General features: G+C 40.8%; 1 protein-coding gene across 1 annotated transcript; it reads right to left on the bottom strand.

The window, feature by feature from the left end:
- Positions 1–373: 373 nt before the first annotated feature.
- Positions 374–15565, bottom strand: numa1 (nuclear mitotic apparatus protein 1). Its single transcript, XM_086035476.1, has 24 exons — positions 15449–15565; positions 15201–15266; positions 15040–15125; positions 14889–14962; positions 14416–14504; positions 14154–14228; positions 13948–14041; positions 13687–13846; positions 12667–12806; positions 11619–11730; positions 11362–11479; positions 10344–10484; positions 9268–9381; positions 5327–9133; positions 5033–5242; positions 4273–4463; positions 4012–4149; positions 3751–3856; positions 3072–3270; positions 2786–2922; positions 1737–2030; positions 1477–1578; positions 767–1060; positions 374–531 (listed from the first exon to the last, which is right to left on the bottom strand). The coding sequence occupies exons 2-24, from the start codon at positions 15240–15242 to the stop codon at positions 511–513; spliced, it is 6744 nt and encodes a 2247-aa protein (XP_085891602.1). The 5' UTR covers positions 15243–15266; positions 15449–15565; the 3' UTR covers positions 374–510.
- Positions 15566–15581: the final 16 nt, after the last annotated feature.

The following is a 15581-nucleotide window of genomic DNA, read 5'->3' as shown; positions in this document are numbered from 1 at the left end:
CACCAGGAAGTGGATAATTGACCTACATCCAGTATTTGTGACATTTGTTTGGTGGTGTGTCGTGAGTTGTTTTTCAAATTTAAAATTAGTACCTTGGCTTAAAGGTTGGGAATGACTGGATTAGATAGTGAATGAGAATTGAGTAAATGTATGTCACATACATACATATATATACATATATACACATATGTACATATATAGATAGTAACTGGTTTGTTAATCGATGGATGTGTTTGTAATGTTGATTACAGAGTCATATGTAGTATTTTAAAGTGGTGCAGCTATCAGCTAATGTACTGTGGAAATGTTTTCAACGGATGATGTTGCATTTTGTATTTGGTGAAAACTAATGCTCGAGGTTCAGACGTCACAATTTGTCAGTCCAAAATGTTTTATTATACAAGTACATCCGACTATACAGCAAAAACCATTAAAAGAAGGTAATGGTAAAAAATTAAAAGTGTGTAAAATAAAAATTTTAACTCAACACATGTTGAACTGCTGAAACACTCACACCATCCTCCTCTTCATCTGCAGAATAAAAAATAAAAAAATGTTAGAATGCAGAAAAACATCAGCACAGTTTGTTATGTCAGAAGTGTTTACACCCAATAACTTGATCACCAGAGTATGTAAAGACACCTCAGAGTCAGTGTTTGTCCACCAACACTATTACAGGATTCTAAAGTATATGCTGGGCCAGATTAAAGAACTGAGAGAGCCGGCGATTCTTTGCCCACCTCTACATTGAAGGCCAGCTCCTTACCTTGCGAGCGCTTGCTGCCAACCGTGGAGACTTGCCAGAAGTTTGAGGGGACTTCTTGTTGTCTTTGTAGACCACTTGGGATGACTTGTAGCTGCCAGCCCTGCCCCCCCGACCCGCCACAGCTTGCTTATTTTCTTTGTGAGCGGCATTCGCGGGAGACCTCCTGGAGGTTTTGCCTGGCGACTTCCGGGCGGAGTTGCAGAGTTTGTTGAGGCCTCTTTTCAAGTAATTGCTGCCGCTGCTTTTCTTCGGTGTGTTGTCGATGGTGAACATCATCGACTCCCTGCGGTCAACCTGAGAAGTTAAAGGAGGAGTCTGATTAGCAAACAGTTAGTGTCCCAGTTGAGACTATTAGTTGTTTTTTTCTGTTGCATTTTGAATTTGAACGGTTTCACAAAGAAAGTGAGTAAATTACGGATTTTCCCGTAATTGTTATTTCATCGGGGTTTCATTTATTACCGTTATATTTAGTGATATTGTATCTATCCATCCATGGATAGATGGGTGGTGACCCACAGTGACCTATTAGTTAACTCATTCACTGTCATTGACAAATTTACTTGTCTTCTCACAGTGCAGCCATTAAATTACAGGAACCAATTTATATTTTGTTTCAATTTTTTTTCAAAAGTTAGGGTGAAAGAGGGTCAGAAAATGTCTGGCAGTGAATGAGTTACTATTACACAACATGAGCTTTTTGTCAAACTCACTGGACTGAAGGCAGGATGAAGTTGGGAGCTGGATGGTCCGCTGTTCATGTTCTTGTTTTTGGGAGTGAGGGGGCGGGGGAAGCAGCTGGCCTTCAATTTTTTCTGGCAAATAAAAATTTTTTGAAAATAAAATCATTGACCACATTTATACATATATATACACACACACACACATATACATACACACACATATATATACATATATTTTCTTTAAAAAACTGTTTGAATCCAAACAATCTTTAAATTTGACTATGGCAAACCTCAGGTGAAGTGTGAGGAACAGATGACGTCGAGCCAGACCGCTTTTTACACCTCGGGCTTTTCAGCTGAGAGGAGCTGACCAATTTGGACGCTGGTTGGTCCGCCATCAAGGACAGACGGTGAGAGCGGACGCTGGCTGCGGTATTCAACTGTCCTGCCGCGAGGGACTGGCGATGTGAAGCGAGAGAGTCATGCAGCTGGCCTGGCATGACGGATGCTCGACGAATGGTCTCCGTTGGGTCACCTGTGCGGACATCTTCGTCGGTGAACGTGAGCACGCTCTTGCAGCCAGTCTGAAGTGAAAAAAGGGTTTGAATTGATATCATAAATTGACATTGCGACTTGTGTCAATAATATATTGAAAATTGATTTACAGAGCATACTTGCGGACAAAATTGTTGGTACCTCTCTGTCAAAAATTAACTAAATCTAAATCTAGAAAAAAAAAAAAAAAAAAAAAAAGTGGTCACAGAAATAGTTTGAATCCGACAAAAAGTTGATGTGCCCTGCCATAAAAGATCCAGTTTTGTCCCATCTGGACATTCTCCAAGAAGCATTAGTTTCATAGTAAACTCTAACTAGGGTGTCATTTAAGAGCCGGCAGAATCAAATATGCTACACAAGCGACATGGTCCATTGAGGGTACTTTCACAACGTTGACAACTTGTAAATTCACCACGCCATTCTGCACATTAATCATTTTTCTTAGATTATAATGTTTAAAAGATTGAGAGTAGCCAAAGTCAAAATCATCATTTAAATTTTGATTAATCAACCAGCCCTAATTCAAAGAGTTTCTTTGTGTGGGCACTCGGCGGACAGGCACTCGGTGACTTGACAAAAACACGCTTTTGTGCTCAAAATGTCTTCCTCTTACGTGCTTGTAATTGTGGCACAACGCCATACTGTAGCCTCTGCCTACAGCACGTAGAATGCCTGGTTCGGCGTTTTCTTCCTGATTTTTCTATCGAACGTCTTTTGTATTAATATCGACAATAGAGAACATGGATCCAAGTGTGATCCCTTGAGAACCACTTGATCTACCAACCTCAAACTCCACAGGATAGCTGCTCTTGAGATGAGGAAGGCAGGCTTTGTTCCTGGCTTGGAGCTCAGCGATCCTCATCCAGTCATCAGGCGCACCATCTGGCTCGTTCTCTGCCCCGACGCAAAACGTACTCGTGGCTGAACACATGAGGAGGCAGAAAATTGGGCATGTAGTAGTTGTGAGCCTCATCTAAAGATCAGATGCCATTAAAAACAGACATTAAATGATACTGTTTGAGTTACTGTTGACAAATCTTAAGTTTCTCCTGTGCTCGGTTCAAACGTACTCTGCGAATGGAGTGTGCTCCTCCGATACCCAGGGAGACCACTGAGCTGGTCGCTGGCAGCGGCGGTCAATATAGCGGGTGTGTCAAAAAGCTCCATGGAAGCAGGTCGCGCGCCATGAGCACTGGAGAGGTTGGGCTGGGAGCGAGCTGAAGCCAGGCTGTAGAACGTCTCGTCCTCTTCAATGCCGCCTGGGGTTTTCTGAAGAGGAGTGCGATAAGAGTTTACCACAACGCGTGGATTAAAAAAAAAAAGACTTTTTTGTAAGAACATGCTAACCAACAATGGATGAACACTGACAGTAGCTGAACCGGGACCCCAGCAGCCTGACTATCATTTATTTCACAATATGGGGGTGACCTCTGTTCAGTGAGTTCCATTCCTACAACATAGCCAATTTGTACGCAAATCAAAACACCCCACACTAACCTATCTATGACTAATTTAACGTAACGCAGTAGTGAAGACCAAATTACAGTAAATATAATATTTGTGCAAATAAAATTTCTTGGCCATCATTTTACAACTGACGGTAAGCTGCCTTCTGTGCTTGCATGACAACACTCTGCAAACTAATTTGCTGCATGCTGTTTTGAACCTTATGTTTGGTACAGTCATAAACAAAGGACCCCTGTGAAATGGAGTAGAAAGTTCAGAAGCATGTCAGCAAGTTTCCATTACCTTTGTCAAGGTTATGTTTATAACCTGGGTTGTCCTCCGTCTTTTGACAGACGACGATGGATTTATATAGGGGTAATCCACTTCTGTTTTGCTTATTGCAGTGGTTCTAGATGAAGAAAATGAATATTTTTTATTACGTTAGAACAGTCTTTTTTTTTTTTTTTACATCATTACCATATAAGTTGTAAATGCACCACAATTACAAATGTACACCAAGGTAAAACTGAAATTCTGTAAAGCATTCATCACGCTGCCGTTTACCTGTTCATGCGTCCTGTATTTATTGGCGTAAAATAAAGAGTTTCCAGTGACTCAGCCTTCTGACCGCGACGCTTGGCTGCCAGTCTCTCAGAACTACAAACAAGCGGCGTGCTCGATTCATGGGGCGCCGAAAGCTTCCTGCAAAATTTGGGGACAAATATCACGCTAATTAAATTTCGGTTCACGTAACTGCTGTCATGGATCATTTTGTCACGTCTTTTCCTTAGATTTCTGTTCACTTTATACTAAGCAAAACCAAACCTTGTGTTGTTCAGCGAGTCTTCAAGGGAGCTTTGGTCTAGACTGTCCGAGCTCATAATTCTCTCGGGCTCCACCTTCGTGTGAACATTTGAGTGTGAGGCCGGAACCTCCAAGTAACACGACTCAGATGTGCCTCCTTGATGGCCAGGGATTTGGTTGTGTGCACGCAGGTTTAGGTCACCAAAGGCCACCTTAAAATAAGCAGAAGTGAGAAAAGGATAACTTTGAACATGCATAATTGTTTTCTTAGACATCTGCATCAAGAGATGTTACAATATAACATTTTGCCAGAAATTTCATGTGATTGCGTGAAAAAAAATGTCGAGCACATTATCCAATTACTGTATCCTCTAATTACCATCTTCTGGCAAGGATGTGACATTACTTTTAGCCAACTATAAATGAAAACAAAATATTTTTGTCATGTGGCGTTACGAACAACCTTTTTCTTTATTTTGTTCTTGGAACTCTCTGAAACTGGCACACATAACTTTGATATGAAAACAGTCTGAGTGGGCATGTCACGGCAAAACATCCCATTTTTGACTCCATTAATCCACAGAAAAAAGATTTTTTTCCCTCTCCATTTCCCCAAATTGCAGCTTTTGCATCCTGACAATTGCAGCTTTTGCATCTTGACAATTGCAGCTTTTGCATCTTGACAATTGCAGCTTTTGCATCTTGACAATTGCATTCTACTACATGGCATTCAGGGTGAAATTTGCGCAACGAACAACACTGAATATCACACAAAACCAACCTGTGCCTCCAAACGGGTCAGCTTGTTCAACATGTTTTTTTCCTTGTTTTGAGCCTTTTCCAATTCCATCTGAAGCAATTTGAGCTCCATACCGGTGGCGTTCACCTGCCGCTCTTTTAATTCCAGTGAGTGCTTCAGCTTGGCCACCTCCTCTTGGCTATCATGGAGAAGCTGCTTCTTGTCATTGTAGTGACTCACAGCCTTTTCCATCTAGAACATTTTATGTTTGCGCTATAGTCAGACACTGAACAGAAAGGTACCAATGAATGCGTGTAGACCTGAGCTCACACTTACCTGCGCTTTGTAGTGTTCAACAGCCTCCGTTTTAGCCACAAGCTGCTCCTGCAACTCTCTCTTTAGCCTCTTGCTCTCCTCGTTTTTTTCCATTTCTTTTGAGAGCCTAGCATTCTCCAACTTCAATAATTCAAGCTCTTGCTTCAGAACTTGTTCCAGTTTAAGTGAGGCCAAGTTCTCTCGCTCTGTGGCCAGCTTGGTCTGAACAAGTCTTTCCTTGTCCAGAATCAGCATATCCACTTGATTCTCCAGAGCCTTCTGGTCCTGTTCCGCCCGTAGTACCTTGGCCAGTAGGACTTTTTTTTCGCAAACAAGAGCCTCTTTTTCTTCTGCCATTGCCTTCTCAAGCTCCTGTTCTTCTTCCCTCTGTTTAAAGGATTCATTTTTTTTCTCTTTGTGTTGCAAATCTGCACTGAGTGAGACAATCTGAAGCTGGAGATTCTCTATAAGCCAGGCAGAGTCTTGTTGGGTTTTAAGTAACTGCTGGTCTTTGTCGTTAAGTTTCAGAGAAATTTCTTCCAGCTGTCCTTTGAGATGCTGGTTTTCGAGCTTAAGTGCATTTGGTTGTTTAGAGGTCTCTTCCTGGAGTTCAACCAGCATGTCGGTGCCAACGTCAGCCTCCTCACTTGACTTTGTAACCAAATTAGCCTGTGTGGAAACATTAGCTCTGAGGGTTTTAAGGCTGTGGTGTTTTTCAGCTGTTATGGTTTTAATGGCAACCAACTCAGTCTGGAGCACGTCAAGTTTCTCTTCAGCCCTAATGAGGAGTGCCTGCTTCTCATCATGACATTCTCTGAGCTTCAGAATTTCCTCTTCAAACGAGGACATCTGTTTCCGTAGGAGCTCTTCCGTTTGGCTATTGTCCTGCAGTGTTCTGTCTGCTTCTTTCTGCTGTTGGACCAACAGATCACTCTTAAACTGAAGAGCCTCCTCAGCCTTCCTTCGAGAGGAGTCAAGAGACTCTACTTGTTTCTTTAAATGTTGGATCTCTTGATTAAGCATGTCAGACTGCTCAAAGTTGGTGGCCTTCAATTGCGTGACATGTTCCTCTTTAACTTGGATCTCCACCTTCATCTTGCTCACCTCTGCCTGTGAGGCAGACAATTGTAGTTCAAGTTTCTCCATCAGCTGAGCAGACTCTTTTTGGCTTTCGAGTAACTGCTGCCCTTTGTCTTTAAGTTGGAGAGCAATTTCTTCCAGCTGTCTTCTAAGGTCCTCTACCTCGAGCTTAAGTGCATTTGTTTTTTGGGAGGCCTCTTCCTGGATCTTGACAATCATGTTAGCATTGTCCTGAGCCTCCTCCTTTGCCTTTTGAACCAAATTAGCATGGACGGCAACCTCGGCACTGAACGCGTCAAGGCTTTGGTCTTTCTCAGCTGTTTGGGTTTTGACAGCAGCCAACTCAGAGTTGAGCATGTCAAGTTTCTCTTCAGTCGTGATGAGGAGTTTCTGCTTCTCATCATAACATTCTCTGAGCTTCAGAATCTCCTTTTCAAGGGAGGAAATCTGTTTCTGCAGGAGCTCCTCTTTTTGGCGCTTCTCCTGAAGCTTCAGGTCTGTTTCGATCTGCTGCTGAGTCAACAAATCAGTTTTCGACTGAACATCCTCTTCAGCCTTCCTTAGAAAAGCTTCAAGAGACTGTACTTGTTTCTTTAAATGTTGGATCTCTTGATCAAGCAAGTCGGACTGCTCGGAGTTGGTGGCATTCAGTTGCATAATACGTTCTTCTCTAACTTTGATCTCCACGGTCATCTTCCTCATCTCTGCCTCTGACGCAGACAGTTGATGTTGTAGAAGCTCTTTCTGGTGAGCACGTTCTTGCTCTTGTGTGGTCATCATAGCCAACTGGGCCTGAAGCCTCTGCTCGGCTTCGGAGAGCAAATTATTCACCACTGCCAACTGGTCTTTTTGCTGGCTGATCTCCTTATGTAGCATATTGGTCTGTAATGAGCCTTCTTTCAGTGTGGCAAGCTGTTGCTCTTGAGCCTGTATGTGCTCCTTTAGCATGGTTACCTCCTCTGAAGAGGATTCCATTAGGCTTTGATACTTGTTTCTTTCCTTTGAAATCTCCATTTCCTTGTTTGCCAGGAGATCAACTTTTGTTTTGACTTGTTCTTCTGTAGTTTGAAGAGATTCAGTGACACTTTGTATTTGGCTCTTGAGGTCCTCAATGTCATTCTTCAGTGCTTCAGACTGCTTGCTGCTCTCTATCTTAAGCAAGTCCAACTGGGCTTCTTTGGTTTGGATTTCCTCTTTGAATTGTTTGGCCTCATCCAACAGCTCCATGTTGTGCTTTTTGAGTGTCTCCACATGTGAAGTGTTCTCTTTCTCCAGCTTGGCAATGAAATCTTCTTTGGCCTTCACTTGGTCCTTTGTAATCCTGAGAGAATCATTCATACTCTCCAGTTGCTTATCCAGACCATCAATCTTCTGTTCAAGCAGTTCAGACTGTATGGAGCTCTCATTCCCGAGCAGACTGAGCTGTTCCTCCTTGGCATGTAGTTTTGAAAGCAGTCTGCTCACTTCTTCTTGAGAAGAAAGAATCTGTGTCTGCAGTTTCTCAATTTGCAGAGTGCTCTGTGAATGCTGCTCGGCAAACAGACACTCCTTTGATTTCAGATTCTCCTCAGCATTCTTCAAAGATGAATTGAGCTTTACAACCTGTTCCTCCAAATTTTGGATGTCTTGATGAAGACGTTCTGACTTCTCTGAAAACTGCTTGTTTAATGACGTGACATGCTCTTCTTTAGTCTGGATCTCTGCCTTCATGGTCCTTACTCTCTCTTCAGAAACAGTCAGTTGCTGCAGCAGCAGGTCTTTTTGACCAGCACTTTCCTGCTCCTGCTTAGCGAGCAAATCCTGCAGAGATTGAACGTGGTCTTCAGCCTTTGTCAAAGAGTTATTCAGACATTCCACTTGGCTTTTTAGATGGTTGATCTGTTCTTGTAGGATTTCAGACTGCTTGGAATTGTCCTTCTGCAAAATGACAAGCTGCTCATTTTTTGCCTCTATCTCTGTGCTAAGCCTGCAAGCCTCTGCCTCACTGGTTATAATCTGCTGCTGGAGGACCTCCCTCTGCTTGATATTCTCTTGTTCGGTTTTAGCCAATAGGTCATGCTTAAGTTGAACTTCCTGTTCAGCCTGCTGGACAGACAAGCCCAGGTTTTCAACTTCAACTGTCAAAGCATGGATTCTATTCTGGAGAATGTCTTGCTGATTAGAATTGTCCAGACATAGTTGGGCCAGCAGTTGGTCTTTGGTTTCAATTTCATTTTTGTTTTTTATAGTTTCAATGGTAAAAACTTTGACTTCTTCATTGAGCGATTTAATTTTAGTATCTTTATCCACCAACATTGATGTTAGATCATGAAACCTAGTTTCTAGTTCTTTCACTTTTTCTTTGGTCTGATTAAGGAGGTGTTCCTTCTCTCTACTAGTTTCTCTCAGGCTGTCCAATTCTTGCTGTAAAGAAGCAATAACTTTCTGCAGTTCACCAATCTGCTGAGCTTTCTGCTGCTCCGCTTGCTCGAGTTGAAATTTAAGATCATCGATCTCTTTCTGGAGGGCTGCTCTCTGCTCAGCAATTTCCTTTTGCAGCTCTTTCAAAACGCCATCCTTGGCTCGAACAATATCTTCAATGTACAGGTTTTGTTGCTCCAGGAGTTCTTTCTGTTGGGTGATTTCTTGCTCATACGCTGAAAGCTGCAGCATTTTGGCCTCCACATTGGCCTCAGCCTTCTTCAAGCAGCCAAATGTGCTGTCCAGCTTGCTGTTTAATCGGCCAATTTCATGCTCCAGCCCATCTCTCTGACAATTTAAAAATATTGGTTTTAAACAAGTTTCCAAGTTTAGCAAACAGTTACTTTGACAAATTACTAAAGATAATGCTTTAAGAATACATACAATATGAATAACCCATCATAATGCAGTACTTTATTTACCTCAATTACAGGCCCCATGTTTTCTCCTACATCTTCCTTTGCGGCTGCTCTAATTTCATCTTCTAAACAGGAAATCTTCCCCTGGAGAATCTGAACCTGTTCAGTCAGGAGCTCCTGTAAAAAAAAAACAAGTAGTAACATCAAAATGCTCAACTAAATCAGTTCTTCTCAATGGATGTTGGGAGCCATGGAGCCCATTTTCTTCTTGTTCAATTACCACTTTCATTTATAGTTTTTAATTATTATTATTATATTCATGGCCTACATGTGTTCTTAAAACAAATATTTATTGCAATTATTACTTTTCTAATGGCAGATATAACCATCAATGACGTGTTTCGACTCACGTACAAATTGGGGTTATGTTGCCACTCAGTTTTCAACGGCGATTACTGAACGATTTTGGAAAATAATCTTATTGCAATGTATTCACTAAACATTGCAATTGTTATTTACAATATGCAATCACTGTGACACTGTTGTTTTTGGATGAGTTTCCTGGTCTGCTGTAAAAATTCCATATGGTGTCGTCAAGTATTGCCATAATTTACAGGGCACTCCTAACCATGTCAGGTTTCATATTCTTCCTGAAGTGACTGGCTAACGCAGCCAACCAGTACAGCGGTGTGCAACCGGTCCATTACAGTGGCATAATGTACGAAAGTGATGACTGTGACTGTGATGGATTCTTACCAAAATGTGTAGGAATCTGCAAATATTAGAAAGAAACACAGATTTTTTAAAATTTTATTCATGTTGTACGGTTGTCTCTCCTATTTGTGCTGTAGAGAAAACATTGTCACTTATTGTACAAAAAATGTGAACAAAGACACCAAAATGTCTGTGCAGTTGTGCATAAGGATATAAATATCCGAATAGTCTGATAATAGATGTATTTGAAGGAAACTAATATAGAAAGTAATATTTTGGATTAACAATAACCTGCCTCACTTATATGCAAATTAATGCTTACGAGGTCAATACAACAGCAACAAGACACAGCACTGTTAATCCAAAATACATTAAAGACCTTGAATCAAAAAATGATTGAGGCAATGGAGGATTCACACCCCTACCTTTTGTGTAGTGGCTTGACTGAGTTCAGAGTGTAAGTAGTCCATTTTGGCTTTCCACTCCTCTTGACCAGATGCTTGGGTTTCTGTCAACCTGCCAACTTCATCTTGAAATTTGGACAGCTGTGCATTTGCTGTACGCATCTGAGGAAATGCATCCCATTGTGACAGAGGCCTTGTCTACACGTAGCCGGGGTTTTTTTAACAACCGAATATCCTCCCCCCCGCCTGCGTTGGAATACACATAAAAAATAAAAAAAAAATCGCATCCACACAAAACCGTGGAAGTGCGTTTTCAAACGCACACTTCCGTCCTGTGACGTCACTTCTACGAAACCAAAAACACGGCGCCAAACTCGTACGGGAGAATCGACAAGAGGTCAGAATTGCTTTTAAACCTCTCAACGAGAAGCAGTGGTTGGTTGCGGACAAATAAGTAAGCAAAAAGCGCATCGAGAATGGCTATAACCAATGCAGCGCCGCGAGAATCCATGTTAACTTGCATGAAAACACAAGCCGCGCAATGACGTCAAAGCATTGTTGTCGTACGGTGACGACGTAAATCTCCGGGTGTAACCGTCCACAGCAAAAGGCGGATTCAGAGATATCCGGAGGTATCCGCAAATCTCCACTCCGGCCGGAGTTCTGCATTTTCAGAGAAAATAAACTCAGAAGACATGTGGATGCTAGGGCTAACCGCAGGTTTATATCCGGCGTTTTCAAAAACCCCGGCTACGTGTAGACAGGGCCTTAAAAGCCCTGTGTGTATTTTATACATAGACCGCCTACAACCATATGATCAATTGTAGAATGTAATGCGATGCAAAGACAGGAGTAGTGCTGAACGATTAAATGCATTTGCGATATAATCACGATTTGAGAAAATACACATTTGAGAAAGCATACACATACATGCATACTTAACAACAAAAAATTCTTTGAAACAAGGCGTCTGGAAACCGCAAAATAATGTTAAGAGAACGCACAGTGCCTCTGAGGAGCTTTGACCAGGTGTTCATACCTGTGAAGAGAGGGCACCGTTCTCCTCTTCAAGTTCATTCACTTTTCGCTCCATCAGTAAAAAGTTACTTTTACAGTCTTTGTTTTCTTTTAGAATTTCGTTGAATCGCAGTTGTAACCTGAAAGAAACATATGTGGGAATGGTGAGTAACAACCCACTTAAGTGCAATATTGGGGGAAGACAAATATCGTTCATGGAAATAACTTTCAAATTCAGTGCTGGGATTATAATGAGATTTCGAGGGGAGCTAGTCTTACGAGTTATTCTTGGTCTCAAGTTCATTGATTTGTTCCCTGGTAATAAGATCGTGATCGCTCTGCTCCCTTTTCATCCTGTCCAGGCGATACTGCAACTGGTTAACATGAGATTCTGAGGAAAACAATGAAGAAAAGAAAACACATTAAATCTGACGTACATGTTTTTGGCATGTGGTAGGATGCCGGAGTACCTGTAGAAAGTACCTGTTAGAACACGTTCAACACTAGATCTGAACGATTTTAAAAAATGATCTAATTGCGATTCCCCATCTCCCTCAATAATGTGTGATTATTTTTTCAAGGGTCCTCTCCATGTATTTAACAAACAAGTAATAAATTAATCTGTATGAATAATGTACATAAATGTTTTGGTCTTATATCTTAGGCTTTTACTAAAATAAACCCCAACAAACCATTCATTAATATGAAAAATAGTTTAACTACTTCAATTAGAATTGTTAACATACTAAACACTCACTTGCATTCTTTTATGTGATTATTATGACGTCACAAAATTCTACCAAACAAGTGTGGCATAAACAAATCAGGAAGTTATAAATCAGTTTAAAAAAAACAATGCAAAAAAAAAAATCTGTCTTTATCATTTCAACTTTTCACGTTTTATGAAACAATGAGGTAAACGTGTGGACTGCACTTCTTAAGCACTATATACATTTTTAAAAAACACAAACCCTACGAACCGACCGGAATTAATTTTTTTCCCCTCGAAATTACAGCCTTTGTAATTTGAAAATCGCATTCCACATTGCAATGTAGATTTGAATTTAAATAAATATTCAGCCCTACCCGTCGCCATACACAAGAAGGTCTGAGCCCAATTTCAAACAGAGAACCTTACAACTATGAGGCAGGGGTGCTAACGAATAGGCTACCATGTTGATCATGGGCAAATCAATTGAACATGGTCTGGATACTTTCCCCCCTCCCCCCCAACATAAATCAATAAGAAACAGAGAGCTAAACATTGACGAAATTATCAACAATGTAACACACAACATGAATGTAACACACAAAATAAGGTCAGCACCTCCTTGTGCAATGAGGCTAATCTTGCCGGCGAGCTCCCTCTCCAGTCCATCCCTATAATCTCGCTCTTTGAACATCTGCCGCTGAAGCTTCCTCAACTGGAATTTGGGAGTGTTCATTATATCCTGAAGAGGAGATTTGCTGTGGAAATAAATAATCAAGCAAAATTGATAAATAATTATAATCTTTAAAATCTAATTGTATCATAACTCAATGGCTTTTTTGGTCAAAAATAAATAATGGCATCAATTGGACCAAGTCTTAGTGTAATAAACAAACTGTTATTTGTTTGTTTTTTTTACAGTTAACTATTTTGGTCTAACTCTTTTGTCAGTTTTGGGATGCGTTGGAAACACAACAAACGGCAATGTGAGACATGGGGCGCTTTGACGTCAGTTCTTTTTTATGTTTAGGCAATAGACTTTTTTTTAATGCAAACAAAAAGTGCAAGGAGCTCCCAGGTTCAGATGCATGTCTCACAGTTCAACGAAAACATCGACAAAAATAGTTCCATTAAGCTTTGTGCGAACTATACAGTAAATTACGTTTTCCAAAATTTCAACATAACTGAAATAAAGTTGATTGCTTGCCCACTGCCAGTCGCCGTCTGCCTCCTGAGAGTTGACACGAGTTTAGCTTAGCTAAATGTCCGAAATATAACCAGTCGGGGTTTGTGTGCGCATTCATGCTCTTGTCCGCTTCAGCCTGTGTAAGTGGTGAAGCGATCGCCACGGTATTTTTGATTTTGTAGAGGTGATCATGATGACATCACGTTTTGTGTCAATAAATCCAAACTATTGTGCAGAACACTTTTATACTTTCACAAGTTGAAGTGGCCAAGAGTAGTAATGTGCATTTGCATTTTGGTGGCGATCGGTCGCCGTTTTAGACAACAGAACTGACAAAGCGAGCAATATTACCACACTTGAATCCCTCCTGTTACATTTACCAAATTAGAATACAGTAGGTTTCGGCCCAGCACCAGCAATATATATCAAACATTTATAATAGCCAGTAATACCTGACAGAAGATGATGCCACAGTATGCATATCTACAAACGTGATTTTTTTTGTGCGATGGAACACAGGGGAGTCTTCATCTGAGAGTGTAGAGACTGTTGACACACTGGAAGTAGAGGTGCTTGGCGTTTGCGCCAATATTTCAAGAGGCGCAGGCAAATCTGAAGGTTGAAGACAAACATTTACAATCAGCCACAAAGTGCATCAAAAGCCTGAAAGCACATTAAGTCACATGCACAAGATATGCAAATGCGAGACTCACATTGCTTTGCCAAGTAGGCATCAAGGCCACTGCTCAGATAAACACTACCATCACTCTCCATCACAAAAGAAACAGTCAGATTTGCAATCTCCCTCTGATAAGCAAGAATGGAAATATGATTACAATGGCATAGAATGAATGAAAGTAAAAACACATTAACACAGTATTTTCTCAGTGTTTTCATAAAAATAATTCTGCCCGCTTACCTCTACCTCGCTGTCCAAAGTTTTAAGGGTGCACCGTTCACTCATCATGTCATGGTAAACCAACAACAAAAGCACCTGGAAATATAAAGATAAGGTCAGACATTCCCCATTATCTTGTGTGTTGCACACAAGATTCACAATAATGTACAATAGAAGCATGTCGTTGTTACGTTTCAATACAGCACATACTAAAAACTATGTAAGACACCAATAATATAACATTTTATACAATAGGATGCAAAACAACTTTCCTCACATGTACCTTTGCAATTTCCACAGTCAGGTTGATTCCATTTCTTATGTTGTCCCAGGATAATGATGTACCTTTGGTTGGACTAAATCTGCAATCCTCTGTTCAACAACAAGGTATTGAGGTAAATCATCGTTTTCAGATAAGAGATTAGTAATTGAAACGTACATGTGCAGTCAGAAGGTGCAACTGAAAATTTGATATTGATTTTCATGTGGAAAAAATACTTCCAGATTAATTCAATTAAAATCTTTGCACTTGTGAAAAAAATACAAATATAATAATAATAATAATATAATAATAATAATAATAAATACATTGTCTGGGACAATTCACTCCTTTCATGGCACACTAAGGGTTGGGCAACACCCAAAGTAATGTGACACTACTGCCTGCTTTTCTGTCTGTTTCCCCCAGATGACAGTACTGTGACTAGAACATTTAGAGGAGAAAAAAACATGCCCAGACATATGTCAGAAACTCACTCTCCACAAATTCTGCAATGGCTTTAAAACGTTCCTCAGTTGATTTAATTAAAGGAGGGCTTGGTTCCCTTTTCCTGGAAATAAACGAAAGGAAAACGAGTAAACAACACAGGCTTTGTCTTGAATGAACATTACTGCCAAATGTACTCACAGTTTGTAAACAACACGAAGCAGGAACTCCCCATCTTGTAACTCTTCGATGTTAATCTCTCGGTGGGCCAATGTAATATTGTTGACCTGAAAACACAGCATGGGCGAGGTTATGTCAAAGCCAAAATGTAAATACCACAAGGAACGGTAGCGTTAACCTACCCAGCTAAGTAGAGCCCTAACGCCCAGGTTAATGAGAGCCATCTCGGCGGACCATTCCTTTGAAACCTGTCGGGAGGAATAAGTCATATTTTAACTGGCTGTTTTAGAAAACACACACGCATCGATGACAAAATGGTCGTCTTCCGTCAACATTATGCTAGCAGGATAAACATCTCCGTTCAACTATACTGACTAGGTGCAGATATTGTTAGCATGTCGAAGAATCGCTGCTGTTCAAGCCGACTTACCCAAATAATTAAATCATTAAAACTTCGCTAAAAGTAAAGACAGAACTGCTCACTATGACGACGTGCACTAACTAAATTGCGTTCAACGGTCTCACGAAATCGTACAGATTTTCAAAACAAGCACCGATCAAAT

The sequence above is a fragment of the Filicampus tigris genome, chromosome 7, assembly GCF_054856515.1.
Source record: "Filicampus tigris isolate MCC_2025a chromosome 7, RoL_Ftig_1.0, whole genome shotgun sequence".
Lineage (NCBI taxonomy): Eukaryota > Metazoa > Chordata > Actinopteri > Syngnathiformes > Syngnathidae > Filicampus > Filicampus tigris.
Note: the sequence above shows the minus strand (reverse complement) of the source record. Positions and strands in the feature narration are given on the sequence as shown.

Coding starts and splice junctions, on each gene's coding strand:
- numa1 (XM_086035476.1), bottom strand. CDS start 15,242: ATGGCTCTCATTAACCTGGGCGTTAGGGCTCTACTTAGCTGG. Junction 5,243..5,326: donor TTGAACACTACAAAGCGCAG/GTAAGTGTGAGC, acceptor AAAATGTTCTAG/ATGGAAAAGGCTGTGAGTCA. Junction 2,031..2,785: donor GCTATCCTGTGGAGTTTGAG/GTTGGTAGATCA, acceptor TTTTCACTTCAG/ACTGGCTGCAAGAGCGTGCT.